Source organism: Engystomops pustulosus, chromosome 3 (assembly GCF_040894005.1).
Source record: "Engystomops pustulosus chromosome 3, aEngPut4.maternal, whole genome shotgun sequence".
NCBI lineage: Eukaryota > Metazoa > Chordata > Amphibia > Anura > Leptodactylidae > Engystomops > Engystomops pustulosus.
In genome coordinates this window covers 189709431-189731593 of record NC_092413.1, presented here as the reverse complement: position 1 = coordinate 189731593, position 22163 = coordinate 189709431, and the positions used below count along the sequence as shown (strand labels likewise).

The following is a 22163-nucleotide window of genomic DNA, read 5'->3' as shown; positions in this document are numbered from 1 at the left end:
TTTTGGTGTCTAAAGGTTTCTGAAAGGCCTTCATGGTGGTGCTCCGTGTGCATATCTCAGCAAGACGTGATAACATTAAAAAAAAAAAAAAAAAAACCTTTCTAGGGGAAAGTTTACCTCGAGTCTACGCGTCAGCCGGGTGACCTCTGTGCGGTCATCTTCACTGCTGCTCTTCATCTCCAGCCTATGGTGCCTTCTCTGTACTTTTTCATATGTTTTTTTCAATCTACTCAACTAAAACAAAAAAATGTATAAAGTGCATTATTTCCTAAAAATATCCTTCTCCCAGCAGAGGACTATTTATTGTTATTTGTCAGATTATAGGTAAGCACGCGGACGTGTGCCGTGATCTGCAAGACAGGAGGAGAGCGCTGCTCACCCTTCCCCTCTCCATAGCCAGCTGAGCGCCTGTGATGCAAGTCAGGGCAGGAATAGGACCTGCCCTATCTTTTGTGGTAGAACTACCCGGCTAGGATAAAGTGTTGTGAGACGCAATGGGGGTCATTTATTAAGGGCCCAATTTGCGGTTTTACGGCTGGTTACCTGAATTTTTCTGTTTTGCGCCGATTTTCCCTGAATTGCCCCGGTAATTTTGGCGCACTCGATCGGATTGTGACACATCGGCGCCGGCATGCACGTGACCGAAATCGGGGGGTGTGGCCGAACGAAAACCCGACAGATTTGTAAAAAACGCTGCATTAAAAAAAAAAAAAAAAAGTGTTGCTGGACACATACCTTCACCCAGCAATGGATTGTGAACTCCGGCGGACCTCGGCGGACTTCAGCGCAGCAGTGACACCTGGTGGACGTCGGAGGAACTGCCTTATTGAATTGCCGGATGACCCGAATCCACCGCAGAGAACGCGCCGCTGGATCGCAAAAGGACCGGGTAGGTAAATCTGCCCCAATGTATTCGTGCACATTGCAAGGCTGTGGCAGACGTGAGCTAGCCGTGTGAATTACACTAAAACTGTAAATAATATATAATGTTGATATGGAGCTAAAAGTAAAACTATAACATACCTCTTCCTGGAAGCGTGCCAGCTGGGACTCGTACTCCATGGTCTTACTGCGATTGGATTCCTCTTGCTCTGCCAGCTGCTTTCTCAGGGACCGAATCTATAAAAGTGTTTAACACGAATGGTAAGTGTAAAACAAACAAAAAAAAGGAACAAGGAACAAATCCTTTCCTCTTGCTTTTTTTGACCTCCGTTGTAAGGATGCATATGAGAGGATGTCACTGTCCTTATATGGAGTCTTCCTTGGGCATGCATTTGTCCCCCATGGCCTCTGCTGAGCGTACACATCACTCAGCAGGATGGAAAAATGTAGCTTTATCTTTCCATCTTGTGTTTTCCCCACAGTATATAATGTATATTGTGCAGAAACAAAGGATTCCTCCACCTACCAGTATAACTATATTTTCAGTGTATACAGTGATTGCTCTCCTGGTGTATATCCCAAGTATATGACAAAAAAAGCCATGCGAATATAGCCTCACACAGCCACTGTATAATGATATGCTGATATGGAGACTAGTCTGCACCTACAAGGCCACACATATTCTCAAGAAGGACAAGCTTATATTGCAGAGCATTGCACCTAGAAGGCCACTGGTCGACGTTCTGTGTAATGGCTGAGAGAGTCCTATTATGCAGTGAATTGATGCACTTATTTCTGCTCTATAAATACAAAGCAGCTTTATACAATCAGTACATCCACACTAGACATATTCTGAAGTTGAAAAGTTCACAACTGCTTTACAGTAAAACTAAAATATTTTATTTTACAGTTTGGATGGGATCAGTTCATTAAAGGGGTTGTCCGAGTTTAAAAAAAAAAATATATGTGGCCGGGAGCGGGGTTACTAAAACAATAAAGCTGTACTTACCTCCCGGTGCCCTCCCGTATCCAGCGCTGCAGTCGCTCCGGTCCGGGGGCCATGTAAACAAACATGGCCGCCGGAGCAGCGCTGGATTCAGCTTCCGGCCGGATGCGACAACCTTCCGGTCCCCATACACAATGCTGTGTATAGGGACGGATAGGCGTACCCGGCCACGGCCGCCCGGAAGCTGAGTCCAGCGCTGCTCCGGCGGCCATGTTTGTTTACATGGCGCCCGGACCGGAGCAACAGCAGCGCTGGATACGGGAGGGCACCGGGAGGTAAGTACAGCTTTATTGTTTTAGTAACCCCGCTCCCGGCCACATATATTTTTTTTTTTTTAAACTCGGACAACCCCTTTAAGTGTCCACTCGGCTGCTAGATTTCCATCCTTAAACCATGGGCAAAAAAAAAAATAAAAAATTGCCACATATTACTGTTGTGCCAGTACAGACGGATTACAGGCGGTCCCCTACTTAAGGACACCCGACTTACAGACAACCCATAGTTACAGACAGACCCCTCTGACCTCTGGGGAAGCTCTCTGGATGTTACTATAGTCCCAGACTGCAATGATCCCCTGTAAGGTGTCTGTAATGAAGCTTTATTGATAATCCTTGGTTCCCATTACAGCAAAAAATGTTGAAACTTCAATTGTCCCTGGGGCCAAAATTTTTTTTGTCTGGATCTACAATTATAAAATATACAGTTTCCACTTACATACAAATTCAACTTAAGAACAAACCTCCGGACCCTATCTTGTACGTAACCTTTACTGCCTGTACTTTGTGTCACATTGTCGGTGCAATCTTTGGACGTCACATGAGATCCTACCTCTTGGTTCAGCCGTTCTTCTCGTGTTCTCGCTGTGCTGAGCTCCTGATCCCGGAGCTGGAGTAGTGTGTTCAGGGTTTCGGTATGGGCTTCCCACTCTGATTTCTTGTGCTCCAACATGATATCAATCTGTCTCATAAGTTCTTGCAATTCGGCTTCACAGGAGCCAAACAGTGTTCTGATAAAAAAAAGCACATATAAAACGGGATTGTGCACATGAATAAGAGGTATTCCTAAAAGGAAACTTACTGACTATCTGCCAGGGAAAACACTGACTAACTATTTTCGCATCTCTCTTGAAGACCTTATGGACACAACCCGCCAGTGGACATTTGGTTGGTGCATTTGAGGTCTTACACACCAAAGACAGTAGGAAAAGACTGGTTGAGTCTCCTAGCAAACTCAGGAGAAATAGATCCTGCTTTATGATATGTGTCTCAAGCAGTGGCTTCTTTTACGGCACTGCAGGAAACACAACCCTGGACATGAGGCCATACATAGATGTGGGTACATGTTCTAGGCACAAAGGTGTCTTGTGCACGAGGTGTTAGTTCCACGATATGGTATGTCACAATGTGGCTCTCACAGTGGGAGGTGTATTAGTGTGTCATTATACCAGTGCAGAGTAGATCTAGAGATCTCCGTTGCACCACATTTATCACCGTGTCTGATGCTGGATGATGAATCTGGTGCAGTGTAAGACTGGTGAGTTGTAGTTTGCACCTCCTAGTAGTTGGTGTAGTTTACTGCACCAGACTATTGAATTTGGTGGCACACAGGCCATTTCTATACCGAAAAATGGTCTAAAAACGTCAATAGATGTGGTGCATGGCATTGCAGGTGCAACTTGCTGCGGCTTTCTGTTGTAGACAGAATGATACATCTCCAGTATCTCACCGCACGGTGACCTGGCCGAGTGCGGAAGAATAAGGAAAGCATTATCCCTAATCCCCCCTACACCTAGTCAGCGGAGCTGCAATAGTAATCATAGCCACTATAATATGACAGTCACTTGCTGCCTACACCAATAGGCTCCAAGAAAGCCACTAGTCTTCTACTATCCGGAGGCATCATGCAAGAATACATGTGCTGAAAAGTAGATGCCAAGCCCATGGTTGATACATACTAATACAGTGACACACGTGAAGGGCACCTATGAAGAAAGCACAATACACTTCAATATCTTCATTGTCACATCATACTCACCCCATCTTCTTCTTCTGCATTCCTTGTAATAACGCCTCCATCTCATTCATTGGAAGCCTGCAGCAAGCAAAACATATACATATGATAAGTACAGAGCCAAATTAGGGTTGATGGGGGCCCCTGGCAGAGACCCCCCCACCCCCCCAAAATGTAGAATACATACACATCTTCCTGCTCACTATCAACTAAACCCCCAGTAATACATCAACTTACAGCGGTCAACCCCCCTGGTAATACATCTACATACAGCCGCCAACCCTCCCCCCAGTAATACATCTACATACAGCCGCCAACCCTCCCCCCAGTAATACATTTACATACAGCTGCAAACCCAGCGGTAATGCATCTACATACAGCCGCCTCACCCCCTAATAATACTTCTACATACAGCCGCCAACCCCCAGGTAATACATCTACATACAGGAGCCTCACCTCCTAATAATACTTCTACATACAGCCGCCTCACCCCCTAATAATACATCTACATACAGCCGCCAACCCCCAGGTAATACATCTACATACAGGAGCCTCACCTCCTAATAATACTTCTACATACAGCCGCCTCACCCCCTAATAATACTTCTACATACAGCCGCCAACCCCCAGATAATACATCTACATACAGCCGCTAACCCCTCCAGTAATACATCTACATACAGCCGCCTCACCCCCTAATAATACTTCTACATACAGCCGCCAACCCCCAGGTAATACATCTACATACAGCCGCTAACCCCTCCAGTAATACATCTATATACAGCCGCCAATCCGCCAGTAACACATCTACATACAGCCGCCTCATCCCCAGTAATACATCTACATACAGCCACCAACCTCCCAGTAATATATCTACATAAAGCCGACTCATCCCCAGTAATACATCTACATACAGCCGCCAACCCCCCAGTAATACATCTACATACAGCCGCTAACCCCTCCAGTAATACATCTATATACAGCTGGCTCACCCCCAAGTAATACATCTACATACAGAAGCTTCACCCCCCCAGTAATATTTCTACATACAGCCCCCAACCCACAAAGTAATACATCTACATACAGCCGCCAACCCCCCAGTAATACATCTACATACAGCCGCTAACCCCTCCAGTAATACATCTATATACAGCTGGCTCACCCCCAAGTAATACATCTACATACAGAAGCTTCACCCCCCCCAGTAATATATCTACATACAGCCCCCTACCCACAAAGTAATACATCTACATACAGCCGCCAACCCACAAAGTAATACATCTACATACAGAAGCTTCACTCCACAGTAATACATCTACATACAGCCCCCAACCTCTCAGTAATGCATCTATATACAGCCGCCAGCCCCCAGTAATACATCAATATACAACTCAGTCCCCACCAAACACGCAGTGTTATGTAGCATATACCTTAGTCTGGGGGTAATAGTCCTTCCAGAGATACAGTATATAAGGCATGCTGGGGGTAATAATCCTTCCAGAGATACAGTATATAAGGCATGCTGGGGGTAATAGTCCATCCAAAAACACAGTATATAAGGTATGCTGGGGGTAATAGTCCCTCCAGAGATACAGTATATAAGGCATGCTGGGGGTAATAGTCCTTCCAGAGATACAGTATATAAAGCATGCTGGGGGTAATACTCCTTCCAGAGATACAGTATATAAGGTATGGTGGGGGTAATAGTCCTTCCAGAGATACAGTATATAAGGTATGCTGGGGGTAATAGTCCTTCCAGAGATACAGTATATAAGTCATGCTGGGGGTAATAGTCCATCTAGACTAAAGATATAGTATAAAAGGGATGCTGGGGGTAATAGTCCTTCCAGAGATACAGTATATAAGGCATGCTGGGGGTAATAGTCCTTCCAGAGATACAGTATATAAGGTATGCTGGGGGTAATAGTCCTTCCGGAGATACAGTATATAAGTCATGCTGGGGGTAATAGTCCTTCCAGAGATACAGTATATAAGGAATGCTGGGGGTAATAGCCCTTCCAGAGATACAGTATATAAGGCATGCTGGGGGTAATAGTCCTTCCAGAGATACAGCCTATAAGGCATGCTGGGGGTAATAGTCCTTCCAGAAACACAGTATGTAAGTTATGCTGGGGGTAATAGTCCTTCAAGAGATACAGTATATAAGGCATGCTGGGGGTAATAGTCCTTCCAGAGATACAGTACATAAGGCATGCTGGGGGTAATAGTCCTTCCAGAGATACAGTATATAAGGTATGCTGGGGGTAATAGTCCTTCCAGAGATACAGTATATAAGTCATGCTGGGGGTAAAAGTCCATCTAGACTAAAGATATAGTATAAAAGGGATGCTGGGGGTAATAGTCCTTCCAGAGATACAGTATATAAGGCATGCTGGGGGTAATAGTCCTTCCAGAGATACAGTATATAAGGTATGCTGGGGGTAATAGTCCTTCCGGAGATACAGTATATAAGTCATGCTGGGGGTAATAGTCCTTCCAGAGATACAGTATATAAGGCATGCTGGGGGTAATAGCCCTTCCAGAGATACAGTATATAAGGCATGCTGGGGGTAATAGTCCTTCCAGAGATACAGTACATAAGGCATGCTGGGGGTAATAGCCCTTCCAGAGATACAGTATATAAGGCATGCTGGGGGTAATAGCCCTTCCAGAGATACAGTATATAAGGCATGCTGGGGGTAATAGTCCTTCCAGAAACACAGTATATAAGTTATGCTGGGGGTAATAGTCCTTCAAGAGATACAGTATATAAGGCATGCTGGGGGTAATAGTCCTTCCAGAGATACAGTACATAAGGCATGCTGGGGGTAATAGTCCTTCCAGAGATACAGTATATAAGGCATGCTGGGGGTCATAGTCCATCCAGAGATACAGTATACAAGGTATGCTGGGGGTAATAGCCCTTCAAGAGATACAGTATATAAGGCATGCTGGGGGTAATAGTCCATCCAGAGATACAGTATATAAGGTATGCTGGGGGTAATAGTCCTTCCAGAGATACAGTGTATAAGGTATACTGGGGGTAATAGTCCTTCCAGAAACACAGTATATAAGGCATGCTGGGGGTAATAGTCCATCCAGAGATACAGTATACAAGGTATGCTGGGGGTAATAGCCCTTCAAGAGATACAGTATATAAGGCATGCTGGGGGTAATAGTCCATCCAGATATACAGTATATAAGGTATGCTGGGGGTAATAGTCCTTCCAGAGATACAGTATATAAGGTATGCTGGGGGTAATAGTCCCTCCAGAGATACAGTATATAAGGCATGCTGGGGGTAATAGTCCTTCCAGAGATACAGTATATAAGGCATGCTGGGGGTAATAGTCCTTCAAGAAACATAGTATATAAGGCATGCTGCGGGTAACAGTCCTTCCAGAGATACAGTATATAAGGCATGCTGGGGGTAATAGTCCCTCCAGAGATACAGTATATAAGGCATGCTGCGGGTAACAGTCCTTCCAGAGATACAGTATATAAGGCATGCTGGGGGTAACAGTCCTTCCAGAGATACAGTATATAAGGCATGCTGGGGGTAATAGTCCCTCCAGAGATACAGTATATAAGGCATGCTGGGGGTAATAGTCCTTCAAGAGATACAGTATATAAGGCATGCTGGGGGTAATAGTCCTTCCAGAGATACAGTATATAAGGCATGCTGGGGGTAATAGTCCTTCCAGAAACACAGTATATAAGGCATGCTGGGGGTAATAGTCCTTCCAGAGATACAGTATATAAGGTATGCTGGGGGTAATAGTCCCTCCAGAGATACAGTATATAAGGCATGCTGGGGGTAATAGTCCTTCAAGAGATACAGTATATAAGGTATGCTGGGGGTAATAGTCCTTCCAGAGATACAGTATATAAGGCATGCTGGGGGTAATAGTCCCTCCAGAGCTACAGTATATATGGCATGCTGGGGGTAATAGTCCTTCCAAAAACACAGTATAAAAGGTATGTTGGGGGTAATAGTCCCTCCAGAGATACAGTACATAAGGCATGCTGGGGGTAATAGTCCTTCCAGAGATACAGTACATAAGGTATGCTGGGGGTAATAGTCCTTCCAGAGATACAGTATATAAGGCATGCTGGGGGTAATAGTCCTTCCAGAGATACAGTATATAAGGCATGCTGGGGGGAATAGTCCTTCCAGAGATACAGTATATAAGGTATGCTGGGGGTAATAGTCCTTCCAGAGATACAGTATATAAGGCATGCTGGGGGGAATAGTCCTTCCAGAGATACAGTATATAAGGTATGCTGGGGGTAATAGTCCTTCCAGAGATACAGTATATAAGGCATGCTGGGGGTAATAGTCCTTCCAGAGATACAGTATATAAGGTATGCTGGGGGTAATAGTCCTTCCAAAAACACAGTATATAAGGTATGTTGGGGGTAATAGTCCTTCCAAAGATACAGTATATAAGGCATGTTGGGGGTAATAGTCCTTCCAAAAACACAGTATATAAGGCATGCTGGGGGTAATAGTCCTTCCAAAGATACAGTATATAAGGTATGTTGGGGGTAATAGTCCCTCCTGAGATACAGTATATAAGGCATGCTGGGGGTAATAGTCCTTCAAGAGATACAGTATATAAGGCATGCTGGGGGTAATAGTCCTTCCAGAGATACAGTATATAAGGCATGCTGGGGGTAATAGTCCTTCCAGAAACACAGTATATAAGGCATGTTGGGGGTAATAGTCCTTCAAGAGATACAGTATATAAGGCATGCTGGGGGTAATAGTCCTTCCAGAAACACAGTATATAAGGCATGTTGGGGGTAATAGTCCTTCAAGAGATACAGTATATAAGGCATGCTGGGGGTAATAGTCCTTCCAGAGATACAGTATATAAGGTATGCTGGGGGTAATAGTCCCTCCAGAGATACAGTATATAAGGCATGCTGGGGGTAATAGTCCTTCCAGAGATACAGTATATAAGGTATGCAGGGGGTAATAGTCCTTCCAGAGATACAGTATATAAGGCATGCTGGGGGTAATAGTCCCTCCAGAGCTACAGTATATAAGGCATGCTGGGGGTAATTGTCCTTCCAAAAACACAGTATAAAAGGTATGTTGGGGGTAATAGTCCCTCCAGAGATACAGTACATAAGGCATGCTGGGGGTAATAGTCCTTCCAGAGATACAGTATATAAGGCATGCTGGGGGTAATAGTCCCTCCTGAGATACAGTATATAAGGCACGCTGAGGGTAATAGTCCTTCCAAAAACACAGTATATAAGGTATGTTGGGGGTAATAGTCCTTCAAGAGATACAGTATATAAGGCATGCTAGGGGTAATAGTCCTTCCAGAGATACAGTACATAAGGCATGCTGGGGGTAATAGTCCTTGCAGTAACACAGTATATAAGGCATGCTGGGGGTAATAGTCCTTCCAGATATACAGTATATAAGGCATGCTGGGGGTAATAGTCCTTCCAGTGATACAGTATATAAGGTATGCTGGGGGTAATAGTCCCTCCAGAGATACAGTATATAAGGCATGCTGGGGGTAATAGTCCCTCCAGAGATACAGTATATAAGGTATTCTGGGGGTAATAGTCCTTCCAGATATACAGTATATAAGGCATGCTGGGGGTAATAGTCCTTCAAGAGATACAGTATATAAGGCATGCTGGGGGTAATAGTTCTTCCAGAGATACAGTATATAAGGCATGCTGGGGGTAATAGTCCCTCCTGAGATACAGTATATAAGGTATGCTGGGGGTAAAAGTCCTTCCAGAGATACAGTATATAAGGTATGCTGGGGGTAATAGTCCTTCCAAAAACACAGTATATAAGGTATGTTGGGGGTAATAGTCCTTCAAGAGATACAGTATATAAGGCATGCTGGGGGTAATAGTCCTTCCAGAGATACAGTATATAAGGCATGCTGGGGGTAATAGTCCTTCCAGATATACAGTATATAAGGAATGCTGGGGGTAATAGTCCTTCCAGAGATACAGTATATAAGGCATGCTGGGGGTAATAGTCCTTCCAAAAACACAGTATATAAGTTATCCTGGGGGTAATAGTCCTTCAAGAGATACAGTATATAAGGCATGCTGGGGGTAATAGTCCTTCCAGAGATACAGTATATAAGGCATGCTGGGGGTAATAGTCCTTCCGGAGATACAGTAAATAAGGCATGCTGGGGGTAATAGTCCCTCCTGAGATACAGTATATAAGGCATGCTGGGGGTAATAGTCCCTCCAGAGATACAGTATATAAGGTATGCTGGGGGTAATAGTCCTTCCAGAGATACAGTATATAAGGCATGCTGGGGGTAATAGTCCTTCCAAAAACACAGTATATAAGGTATGCTGGGGGTAATAGTCCTTCCAAAGATACAGTACATAAAGCATGCTGGGGGTAATAGTCCTTCCAAAAACACAGTATATAAGTTATCCTGGGGGTAATAGTCCTTCAAGAGATACAGTATATAAGGCATGCTGGGGGTAATAGTCCTTCCAGAGATACAGTATATAAGGCATGCTGGGGTAATAGTCCTTCCGGAGATACAGTAAATAAGGCATGCTGGGGGTAATAGTCCCTCCTGAGATACAGTATATAAGGCATGCTGGGGGAAATAGTCCCTCCAGAGATACAGTATATAAGGTATGCTGGGGGTAATAGTCCTTCCAGAGATACAGTATATAAGGCATGCTGGGGGTAATAGTCCTTCCAGAGATACAGTGTATAAGGTATGCTGGGGGTAATAGTCCTTCCAAAAACACAGTATATAAGGTATGCTGGGGGTAATAGTCCTTCCAAAAACACAGTATATAAGGTATGCTGGGGGTAATAGTCCTTCCAGAGATACAGTATATAAGGTATGCTGGGGGTAATAGTCCTTTCAAAAACACAGTATATAAGGCATGCTGGGGGTAATAGTCCTTCCAGAGATACAGTATATAAGGGATGCTGGGGGTAATAGTCCTTCAAGAGATACAGTATATAAGGGATGCTGGGGTAATAGTCCCTCCTGAGATACAGTACATAAGGTATGCTGGGGGTAATAGTCCTTCCAGATATACAGTATATAAGGCATGCTGGGGGAAATAGTCCCTCCAGAGATACAGTATATAAGGCATGCTGGGGGTAATAGTCCTTCCAGAGATACAGTATATAAGGCATGCTGGGGGTAATAGTCCTTCCAGAGATACAGTATATAAGACATGCTGAGGGTAATAGTCCTTCCAGAAACACAGTATATAAGACATGCTGAGGGTAATAGTCCTTCCAGAGATACAGTATATAAGGCATGCTGGGGGTAATAGTCCTTCCAGAGATACAGTATATAAGGCATGCTGGGGGTAATAGTCCTTCCAGAGATACAGTATATAAGGTATGCTGGGGGTAATAGTCCTTCTAGAAAGACAATATATAAGGCATGCTGGGGGTAATAGTCCTTCTAGAAACACAGTATATAAGTTATGCTGGGGGTAATAGTCCTTCCAGAGATACAGTATATAAGGCATGCTGGGGGTAATAGTCCCTCCTGAGATACAGTATATAAGGCATGCTGGGGGTAATAGTCCTTCCAGAGATACAGTATATAAGGCATGCTGGGGGTAATAGTCCCTCCTGAGATACAGTATATAAGGTATGCTGGGGGTAATAGTCCTTCCAGAGATACAGTATATAAGGCATGCTGGGGGTAATAGTCCTTCCAGAGATACAGTATATAAGGCATGCTGGGGGTAATAGTCCCTCCAGAGCTACAGTATATAAGGTATTCTGGGGGTAATAGTCCTTCCAGAGATACAGTATATAAGGCATGCTGGGGGTAATAGTCCTTCCAGAGATACAGTATACAAGGTATGCTGGGGGTAATAGTCCTTCCAGAAACACAGTATATAAGGCATGCTGGGGGTAATAGTCCCTCCTGAGATACAGTATATAAGGCATGCTGGGGGTAATAGTCCTTCCAGAGATACAGTATATAAGGCATGCTGGGGGTAATAGTCCTCGCAGAAACACAGTATATAAGGTATGCTGGGGGTAATAGTCCTTCCAGAGATACTGTATATAAGGCATGCTGGGGGTAATAGTCCTTCCAGAGATACAGTATATAAGGTATGCTGGGGGTAATAGTCCTTCCAGAGATACAGTATATAAGGTATGTTGGGGGTAATAGTCCCTCCAGAGATACAGTATATAAGGCATGCTGGGGGTAATAGTCCTTCCAGTGATACAGTATACAAGGTATGCTGGGGGTAATAGTCCTTCCAGAAACACAGTATATAAGGCATGCTGGGGGTAATAGTCCTTCCAGAGATACAGTATACAAGGTATGCTGGGGGTAATAGTCCTTCCAGAAACACAGTATACAAGGTATGCTGGGGGTAATAGTCCTTCCAGAGATACAGTATATAAGGTATGCTGGGGGTAATAGTCCTTCCAAAAACACAGTATATAAGTTATGCTGGGGGTAATAGTCCTTCCAGAGATACAGTATATAAGGCATGCTGGGGGTAATAGTCCCTCCTGAGATACAGTATATAAGGCATGCTGGGGGTAATAGTCCCTCCAGAGCTACAGTATATAAGGTATGCTGGGGGTAATAGTCCTTCCAGAGATACAGTATATAAGGCATGCTGGGGGTAATAGTCCTTCCAGAAACACAGTATATAAGGCATGCTGGGGGTAATAGTCCCTCCAGAGATACAGTATATAAGGCATGCTGGGGGTAATAGTCCCTCCTGAGATACAGTATATAAGGCATGCTGGGGGTAATAGTCCCTCCTGAGATACAGTATATAAGGCATGCTGGGGGTAATAGTCCCTCCTGAGATACAGTATATAAGGCATGCTGGGGGTAATAGTCCCTCCTGAGATACAGTATATAAGGCATGCTGGGGGTAATAGTCCCTCCAGAGCTACAGTATATAAGGCATGCTGGGGGTAATAGTCCTTCCAGAGATACAGTATATAAGGCATGCTGAGGGTAATAGTCCTTCCAAAAACACAGTATATAAGGTATGTTGGGGGTAATAGTCCCTCCTGAGATACAGTATATAAGGCATGCTGGGGGTAATAGTCCCTCCTGAGATACAGTATATAAGGCATGCTGGGGGTAATAGTCCTTCCAGATATACAGTATATAAGGCATGCTGGGGGTAATAGTCCTTCCAGAGACACAGTATATAAGGAATGCTGGGGGTAATAGTCCTTCCAGAGATACAGTATATAAGGCATGCTGGGGGTAATAGTCCTCGCAGAAACACAGTATATAAGGGATGTTGGGGGTAATAGTCCCTCCAGAGATACAGTACATAAGGAATGCTGGGGGTAATAGTCCTTAAAGTGATACAGTATATAAGGCATGCTGGGGGTAATAGTCCTTCCAGACATACATTATATAAGGCATGCTGGGGGTAATAGTCCTTCCAGAGATACATTATATAAGGTATGCTGGGGGTAATAGTCCTTCCAGAGATACAGTATGTAAGGCATGCTGGGGTTAATAGTCCTTCCAGAGATACAGTATATAAGGCATGCTGGGGGTAATAGTCCTTCCAGAGATACAAGGTATATAATGTATGCTGGGGGTAATAGTCCTTATAGAAAAATAGTATATAAGGTATGCTGGGGGTAATAGTCCTTCCAGAGATACAGTATATAAGGTATGCTGGGGGTAATAGTCCTTCCAGAAACACAGTATATAAGGCATGCTGGGGGTAATAGTCCCTCCAGAGATACAGTATATAAGGTATGCTGGGGGTAATAGTCCCTCCAGAGATACAGTATATAAGGTATGCTGGGGGTAATAGTCCTTCCAGAGATACAGTATATAAGGTATGCTGAGGGTAATAGTCCTTCCAGAGATACAGTATATAAGGCATGCTGGGGGTAATAGTCCTTCCAGAAACACAGTATATAAGGCATGCTGGGGGTAATAGTCCCTCCTTAGATACAGTATATAAGGCATGCTGGGGGTAATAGTCCCTCCTTAGATACAGTACATAAGGCATGCTGGGGGTAATAGTCCCTTCTGAGATACAGTATATAAGGCATGCTGGGGGTAATAGTCCCTCCTGAGATACAGTATATAAGGCATGCTGGGGGTAATAGTCCCTCCAGAGATACAGTATATAAGGTATGCTGGGGGTAATAGTCCTTCCAGAGATACAGTATATAAGGCATGCTGGGGGTAATAGTCCTTCCAAAAACACAGTATATAAGGTATGCTGGGGGTAATAGTCCTTCCAAAGATACAGTACATAAAGCATGCTGGGGGTAATAGTCCTTCAAAAACACAGTATATAAGTTATCCTGGGGGTAATAGTCCTTCAAGAGATACAGTATATAAGGCATGCTGGGGGTAATAGTCCCTCCTGAGATACAGTATATAAGGCATGCTGGGGTAATAGTCCCTCCAGAGATACAGTATATAAGGCATGCTGGGGGTAATAGTCCTTCCAGAGATACAGCCTATAAGGTATGCTGGGGGTAATAGTCCTTCCAGAGATACAGTATATAAGGTATGCTGGGGGTAATAGTCCCTCCTGAGATACAGTATATAAGGCATGCTGGGGGTAATAGTCCTTCCAGATATACAGTATATAAGGCATGCTGGGGGTAATAGTCCTTCCAGAGACACAGTATATAAGGAATGCTGGGGGTAATAGTCCTTCCAGAGACACAGTATATAAGGCATGCTGGGGGTAATAGTCCTTAAAGTGATACAGTATACAAGGTATGCTGGGGGTAATAGTCCTTCCAGAAACACAGTATATAAGGCATGCTGGGGGTTATTGTCCTTCCAGAGATACAGTATATAAGGCATGCTGGGGGTAATAGTCCTTCCAGAGATACATTATATAAGGCATGCTGGGGGTAATAGTCCTTCCAGAGATACAGTATATAAGGCATGCTGGGGGTAATAGTCCTTCCAGAGATACATTATATAAGGCATGCTGGGGGTAATAGTCCTTTCAGAGATACAGTATATAAGGCATGCTGGGGGTAATAGTCCTTCCAGAGATACAAGGATGTAATGTATGCTGGGGGTAATAGTCCTTATAGAAAAATAGTATATAAGGTATGCTGGGGGTAATAGTCCTTCCAGAGATACAGTATATAAGGCATGCTGGGGGTAATAGTCCTTCCAGAGATACAGTATATAAGGTATGCTGGGGGAAATAGTCCTTCCAGAGATACAGTATATAAGGCATGCTGGGGGTAATAGTCCTTCCAGAGATACAGTATATAAGGCATGCTGGGGGTAATAGTCCTTCCAGAGATACAAGGTATGTAATGTATGCTGGGGGTAATAGTCCTTATAGAAAAATAGTATATAAGGTATGCTGGGGGTAATAGTCCTTCCAGAGATACAGTATATAAGGTATGCTGGGGGTAATAGTCCTTCCAGAAACACAGTAAATAAGGCATGCTGGGGGTAATAGTCCCTCCAGAGATACAGTATATAAGGTATGCTGGGGGTAATAGTCCTTCCAGAGATACAGTATATAAGGTATGCTGAGGGTAATAGTCCTTCCAGAAACACAGTATATAAGGCATGCTGGGGGTAATAGTCCCTCCTTAGATACAGTACATAAGGCATGCTGGGGGTAATAGTCCCTTCTGAGATACAGTATATAAGGCATGCTGGGGGTAATAGTCCCTCCAGAGATACAGTATATAAGGTATGCTGGGGGTAATAGTCCTTCCAGAGATACAGTATATAAGGCATGCTGGGGGTAATAGTCCTTCCAAAAACACAGTATATAAGGTATGCTGGGGGTAATAGTCCTTCCAAAGATACAGTACATAAAGCATGCTGGGGGTAATAGTCCTTCCAAAAACACAGTATATAAGTTATCCTGGGGGTAATAGTCCTTCAAGAGATACAGTATATAAGGCATGCTGGGGGTAATAGTCCTTCTAGAGATACAGTATATAAGGCATGCTGGGGGTAATAGTCCTTCCGGAGATACAGTAAATAAGGTATGCTGGGGGTAATAGTCCTTCCAGAGATACAGTATATAAGGCATGCTGGGGGTAATAGTCCTTCCAGATATACAGTATATAAGGCATGCTGGGGGTAATAGTCCTTCCAGATATACAGTATATAAGGCATGCTGGGGGTAATAGTCCTTCCAGAGATACAGTATATAAGGCATGCTGGGGGTAATAGTCCTTCCAGAGATACAGTATATAAGGCATGCTGGGGGTAATAGTCCTTCCAGAAACACAGTATATAAGGGATGCTGGGGGTAATAGTCCTTCCAGAGATACAGTATATAAGGCATGCTGGGGGTAATAGTCCTTCCAGAGATACAGTATATAAGGCATGCTGGGGGTAATAGTCCTTCCAGAAACACAGTATATAAGGCATGCTGAGGGTAATAGTCCTTCCAGAGATACAGTATATAAGGCATGCTGGGGGTAATAGTCCTTCCAGAGATACAGTATATGAGTCATGCTGGGGGTAATAGTCCCTCCAGAGATACAGTATATAAGGGATGCTGGGGGTAATAGTCCTTCCAGAGATACAGTATATAAGGCATGCTGGGGGTAATAGTCCTTCCAGATATACAGTATATAAGGCATGCTGGGGGTAATAGTCCTTCCAGAAACACAGTATACAAGGTATAATGGGGGTAATAGTCCTTCCAGAAACACAGTATACAAGGTATAATGGGGGTAATAGTCCCTCCAGAGATACAGTATATAAGGCATGCTGGGGGTAATAGTCCCTCCTGAGATACAGTATATAAGGCATGCTGGGGGTAATAGTCCCTCCAGAGATACAGTATATAAGGTATGCTGGGGGTAATTGTCCTTCCAGAGATACAGTATATAAGGCATGCTGGGGGTAATAGTCCCTCCTGAGATACAGTATATAAGGCATGCTGGGGGTAATAGTCCTTCCAGAGATACAGTATATAAGGTATGTTGGGGGTAATAGTCCTTCCAGAGATACAGTATATAAGGTATGTTGGGGGTAATAGTCCCTCCAGAGATACAGTATATAAGGCATGCTGGGGGTAATAGTCCTTCCAGATATACAGTATATAAGGCATGCTGGGGGTAATAGTCCTTCTAGAAAGACAATACATAAGGCATGCTGGGGCTAATAGTCCTTCTAGAAACACAGTATATAAGGCATGCTGGGGGTAATAGTCCTTCCAGAAACACAGTATATAAGGCATGCTGGGGGTAATAGTCCCTCCTGAGATACAGTATATAAGGCATGCTGGGGGTAATAGTCCCTCCAGAGATACAGTATATAAGGCATGCTGGGGGTTATAGTCCTTCTAGAGATACAGTATATAAGGTATGCTGGGGGTAATAGTCCTTCCAGAAACACAGTATATAAGGCATGATGGGGGTAATAGTCCCTCCTGAGATACAGTATATAAGGCATGCTGGGGGTAATAGTCCTTCCAGAGATACAGTATATAAGGTATGCTGGGGGTAATAGTCCTTCCAGAAACACAGTATATAAGGCATGCTGGGGGTAATAGTCCCTCCAGAGATACAGTATATAAGGTATGCTGGGGGTAATAGTCCTTCCAGAGATACAGTATATAAGGTATGCTGAGGGTAATAGTCCTTCCAGAGATACAGTATATAAGGCATGCTGGGGGTAATAGTCCTTCCAGAAACACAGTATATAAGGCATGCTGGGGGTAATAGTCCTTCCAGAGATACAGTATATAAGGCATGCTGGGGGTAATAGTCCCTCCTTAGATACAGTACATAAGGTATGCTGGGGGTAATAGTCCCTCCTTAGATACAGTACATAAGGTATGCTGGGGGTAATAGTCCCTCCTGAGATACAGTATATAAGGCATGCTGGGGGTAATAGTCCCTCCAGAGATACAGTATATAAGGTATGCTGGGGGTAATAGTCCTTCCAGAGATACAGTATATAAGGCATGCTGGGGGTAATAGTCCTTCCAAAAACACAGTATATAAGGTATGCTGGGGGTAATAGTCCTTCCAAAGATACAGTACATAAAGCATGCTGGGGGTAATAGTCCCTCCAAAAACACAGTATATAAGTTATCCTGGGGGTAATAGTCCTTCAAGAGATACAGTATATAAGGCATGCTGGGGGTAATAGTCCTTCCAGAGATACAGTATATAAGGTATGCTGAGGGTAATAGTCCTTCCAGAGATACAGTATATAAGGCATGCTGGGGGTAATAGTCCTTCCAGAAACACAGTATATAAGGCATGCTGGGGGTAATAGTCCCTCCTGAGATACAGTATATAAGGCATGCTGGGGGTAATAGTCCCTCCAGAGATACAGTATATAAGGCATGCTGGGGGTTATAGTCCTTCTAGAGATACAGTATACAAGGTATGCTGGGGGTAATAGTCCTTCCAGAAACACAGTATATAAGGCATGATGGGGGTAATAGTCCCTCCTGAGATACAGTATATAAGGCATGCTGGGGGTAATAGTCCTTCCAGAGATACAGTATATAAGGTATGTTGGGGGTAATAGTCCCTCCAGAGATACAAGGTATATAATGTATGCTGGGGGTAATAGTCCTTATAGAAAAATAGTATATAAGGTATGCTGGGGGTAATAGTCCTTCCAGAGATACAGTATATAAGGTATGCTGGGGGTAATAGTCCTTCCTGAGATACAGTATATAAGGTATGCTGGGGGTAATAGTCCTTCCAGAGATACAGTATATAAGGCATGCTGGGGGTAATAGTCCTTCCAGAAACACAGTATATAAGGCATGCTGGGGGTAATAGTCCTTCCAGAGATACAGTATATAAGGCATGCTGGGGGTAATAGTCCTTCCAGAAACACAGTATATAAGGCATGCTGGGGGTAATAGTCCCTCCAGAGATACAGTATATAACACATGCTGGGGGTAATAGTCCTTCCAGAGATACAGTATATAAGGTATGCTGAGGGTAATAGTCCTTCCAGAGATACAGTATATAAGGCATGCTGGGGGTAATAGTCCTTCCAGAAACACAGTATATAAGGCATGCTGGGGGTAATAGTCCTTCCAGAGATACAGTATATAAGGCATGCTGGGGGTAATAGTCCCTCCTTAGATACAGTACATAAGGTATGCTGGGGGTAATAGTCCCTCCTGAGATACAGTATATAAGGCATGCTGGGGGTAATAGTCCCTCCAGAGATACAGTATATAAGGTATGCTGGGGGTAATAGTCCTTCCAGAGATACAGTATATAAGGCATGCTGGGGGTAATAGTCCTTCCAAAAACACAGTATATAAGGTATGCTGGGGGTAATAGTCCTTCCAAAGATACAGTACATAAAGCATGCTGGGGGTAATAGTCCCTCCAAAAACACAGTATATAAGTTATCCTGGGGGTAATAGTCCCTCCTGAGATACAGTATATAAGGCATGCTGGGGGTAATAGTCCCTCCAGAGCTACAGAATATAAGGTATGCTGGGGGTAATAGTCCTTCCAGAGATACAGTATATAAGGCATGCTGGGGTAATAGTCCTTCCAGAGATACAGTATATAAGGCATGCTGGGGGTAATAGTCCTTCCAGAGATACAGCCTATAAGGTATGCTGGGGGTAATAGTCCTTCCAGAGATACAGTATATAAGGCATACTGGGGGTAATAGTCCCTCCTGAGATACAGTATATAAGGCATGCTGGGGGTAATAGTCCTTCCAGAGACACAGTATATAAGGAATGCTGGGGGTAATAGTCCTTCCAGAGATACAGTATATAAGGAATGCTGGGGGTAATAGTCCTTAAAGTGATACAGTATACAAGGTATGCTGGGGGTAATAGTCCTTCCAGAAACACAGTATATAAGGCATGCTGGGGGTAATAGTCCTTCCAGAGATACAGTATATAAGGTATGCTGGGGGTAATAGTCCTTCCAGAGATACAGTATATAAGGCATGCTGGGGGTAATAGTCCTTCCAGAGATACAGTATATAAGGCATGCTGGGGGTAATAGTCCTTCCAGAGATACAGTATATAAGGCATGCTGGGGGTAATAGTCCTTCCAGAGATACATTATATAAGGCATGCTGGGGGTAATAGTCCTTCCAGAGATACAGTATATAAGGCATGCTGGGGGTAATAGTCCTTCCAGAGATACAGTATATAAGGCATGCTGGGGGTAATAGTCCTTCCAGAGATACAAGGATGTAATGTATGCTGGGGGTAATAGTCCTTATAGAAAAATAGTATATAAGGTATGCTGGGGGTAATAGTCCTTCCAGAGATACAGTATATAAGGCATGCTGGGGGTAATAGTCCTTCCAGATATACAGTATATAAGGCATGCTGGGGGTAATAGTCCTTCCAGAGACACAGTATATAAGGAATGCTGGGGGTAATAGTCCTTCCAGAGACACAGTATATAAGGAATGCTGGGGGTAATAGTCCTTCCAGAGATACAGTATATAAGGCATGCTGGGGGTAATAGTCCTTCCAGAGACACAGTATATAAGGAATGCTGGGGGTAATAGTCCTTCCAGAGATACAGTATATAAGGCATGTTGGGGGTAATAGTCCTTCCAGAGATACAGTATATAAGGCATGCTGGGGGTAATAGTCCTTCCAGAGATACATTATATAAGGCATGCTGGGGGTAATAGTCCTTCCAGAGATACAGTATATAAGGCATGCTGGGGGTAATAGTCCTTCCAGAGATACAGTATATAAGGCATGCTGGGGGTAATAGTCCTTCCAGAGATACAAGGATGTAATGTATGCTGGGGGTAATAGTCCTTATAGAAAAATAGTATATAAGGTATGCTGGGGGTAATAGTCCTTCCAGAGATACAGTATATAAGGCATGCTGGGGGTAATAGTCCTTCCAGAGATACAGTATATAAGGCATGCTGGGGGTAATAGTCCTTCCAGAGATACAGTATATAAGGCATGCTGGGGGTAATAGTCCTTCCAGAAACACAGTATATAAGGCATGCTGGGGGTAATAGTCCTTCCAGAGATACAGTATATAAGGCATGCTGGGGGTAATAGTCCTTCCAGAGATACAGTATATAAGGTATGCTGAGGGTAATAGTCCTTCCAGAGATACAGTATATAAGGCATGCTGGGGGTAATAGTCCTTCCAGAAACACAGTATATAAGGCATGCTGGGGGTAATAGTCCCTCCTTAGATACAGTACATAAGGCATGCTGGGGGTAATAGTCCCTTCTGAGATACAGTATATAAGGCATGCTGGGGGTAATAGTCCCTCCTGAGATACAGTATATAAGGCATGCTGGGGGTAATAGTCCCTCCAGAGATACAGTATATAAGGTATGCTGGGGGTAATAGTCCTTCCAGAGATACAGTATATAAGGTATGCTGGGGGTAATAGTCCTTCCAGAGATACAGTATATAAGGCATGCTGGGGGTAATAGTCCCTCCTGAGATACAGTATATAAGGCATGCTGGGGGTAATAGTCCCTCCAGAGATACAGTATATAAGGTATGCTGGGGGTAATAGTCCTTCAAGAGATACAGTATATAAGGTATGCTGGGGGTAATAGTCCTTCCAAAGATACAGTACATAAAGCATGCTGGGGGTAATAGTCCTTCCAAAAACACAGTACATAAGGGATGCTGGGGGTAATAGTCTTTCCAGAGATACAGTATATAAGGCATGCTGGGGGTAATAGTCCTTCCAGAGATACAGTATATAAGGGATGCTGGGGGTAATAGTCCTTCCAGAGATACAGTATATAAGGCATGCTGGGGGTAATAGTCCTTCCAGAGATACAGTATATAAGGCATGCTGGGGGTAATAGTCCTTCCAGAGATACAGTATATAAGGTATGCTGGGGGTAATAGTCCTTCCAGAAACACAGTATATAAGGGATGCTGGGGGTAATAGTCCTTCCAGAGATACAGTATATAAGGCATGCTGGGGGTAATAGTCCTTCCAGAGATACAGTATATGAGTCATGCTGGGGGTAATAGTCCCTCCAGAGATACAGTATATAAGGGATGCTGGGGGTAATAGTCCTTCCAGAGATACAGTATATAAGGCATGCTGGGGGTAATAGTCCTTCCAGATATACAGTATATAAGGCATGCTGGGGGTAATAGTCCTTCCAGAGATACAGTATATAAGGCATGCTGGGGGTAATAGTCCTTCCAGAGATACAGTATATAAGGCATGCTGGGGGTAATAGTCCTTCCAGAAACACAGTATACAAGGTATAATGGGGGTAATAGTCCCTCCAGAGATACAGTATATAAGGAATGCTGGGGGTAATAGTCCCTCCTGAGATACAGTATATAAGGCATGCT

General features: G+C 43.8%; 1 protein-coding gene across 2 annotated transcripts in view; it reads right to left on the bottom strand.

Moving 5' to 3' along the window:
• The window catches only part of CEP63 (centrosomal protein 63), a 76439-nt gene that overhangs the window by 18763 nt on the left and 35513 nt on the right, over positions 1-22163 (bottom strand). The window contains exons 2-5 of one of the 2 annotated variants that reach the window (XM_072143432.1): positions 3923-3979; positions 2717-2894; positions 1024-1119; positions 118-234 (exon numbers count right to left, since the gene is read on the bottom strand). In XM_072143432.1, the coding sequence (XP_071999533.1) occupies positions 118-234; positions 1024-1119; positions 2717-2894; positions 3923-3972 (441 nt within the window). In that variant the 5' untranslated portion in view covers positions 3973-3979. The remainder of the gene's footprint in view (positions 1-117; positions 235-1023; positions 1120-2716; positions 2895-3922; positions 3980-22163) is intronic. The other variant, XM_072143433.1, reaches the window with a different exon arrangement.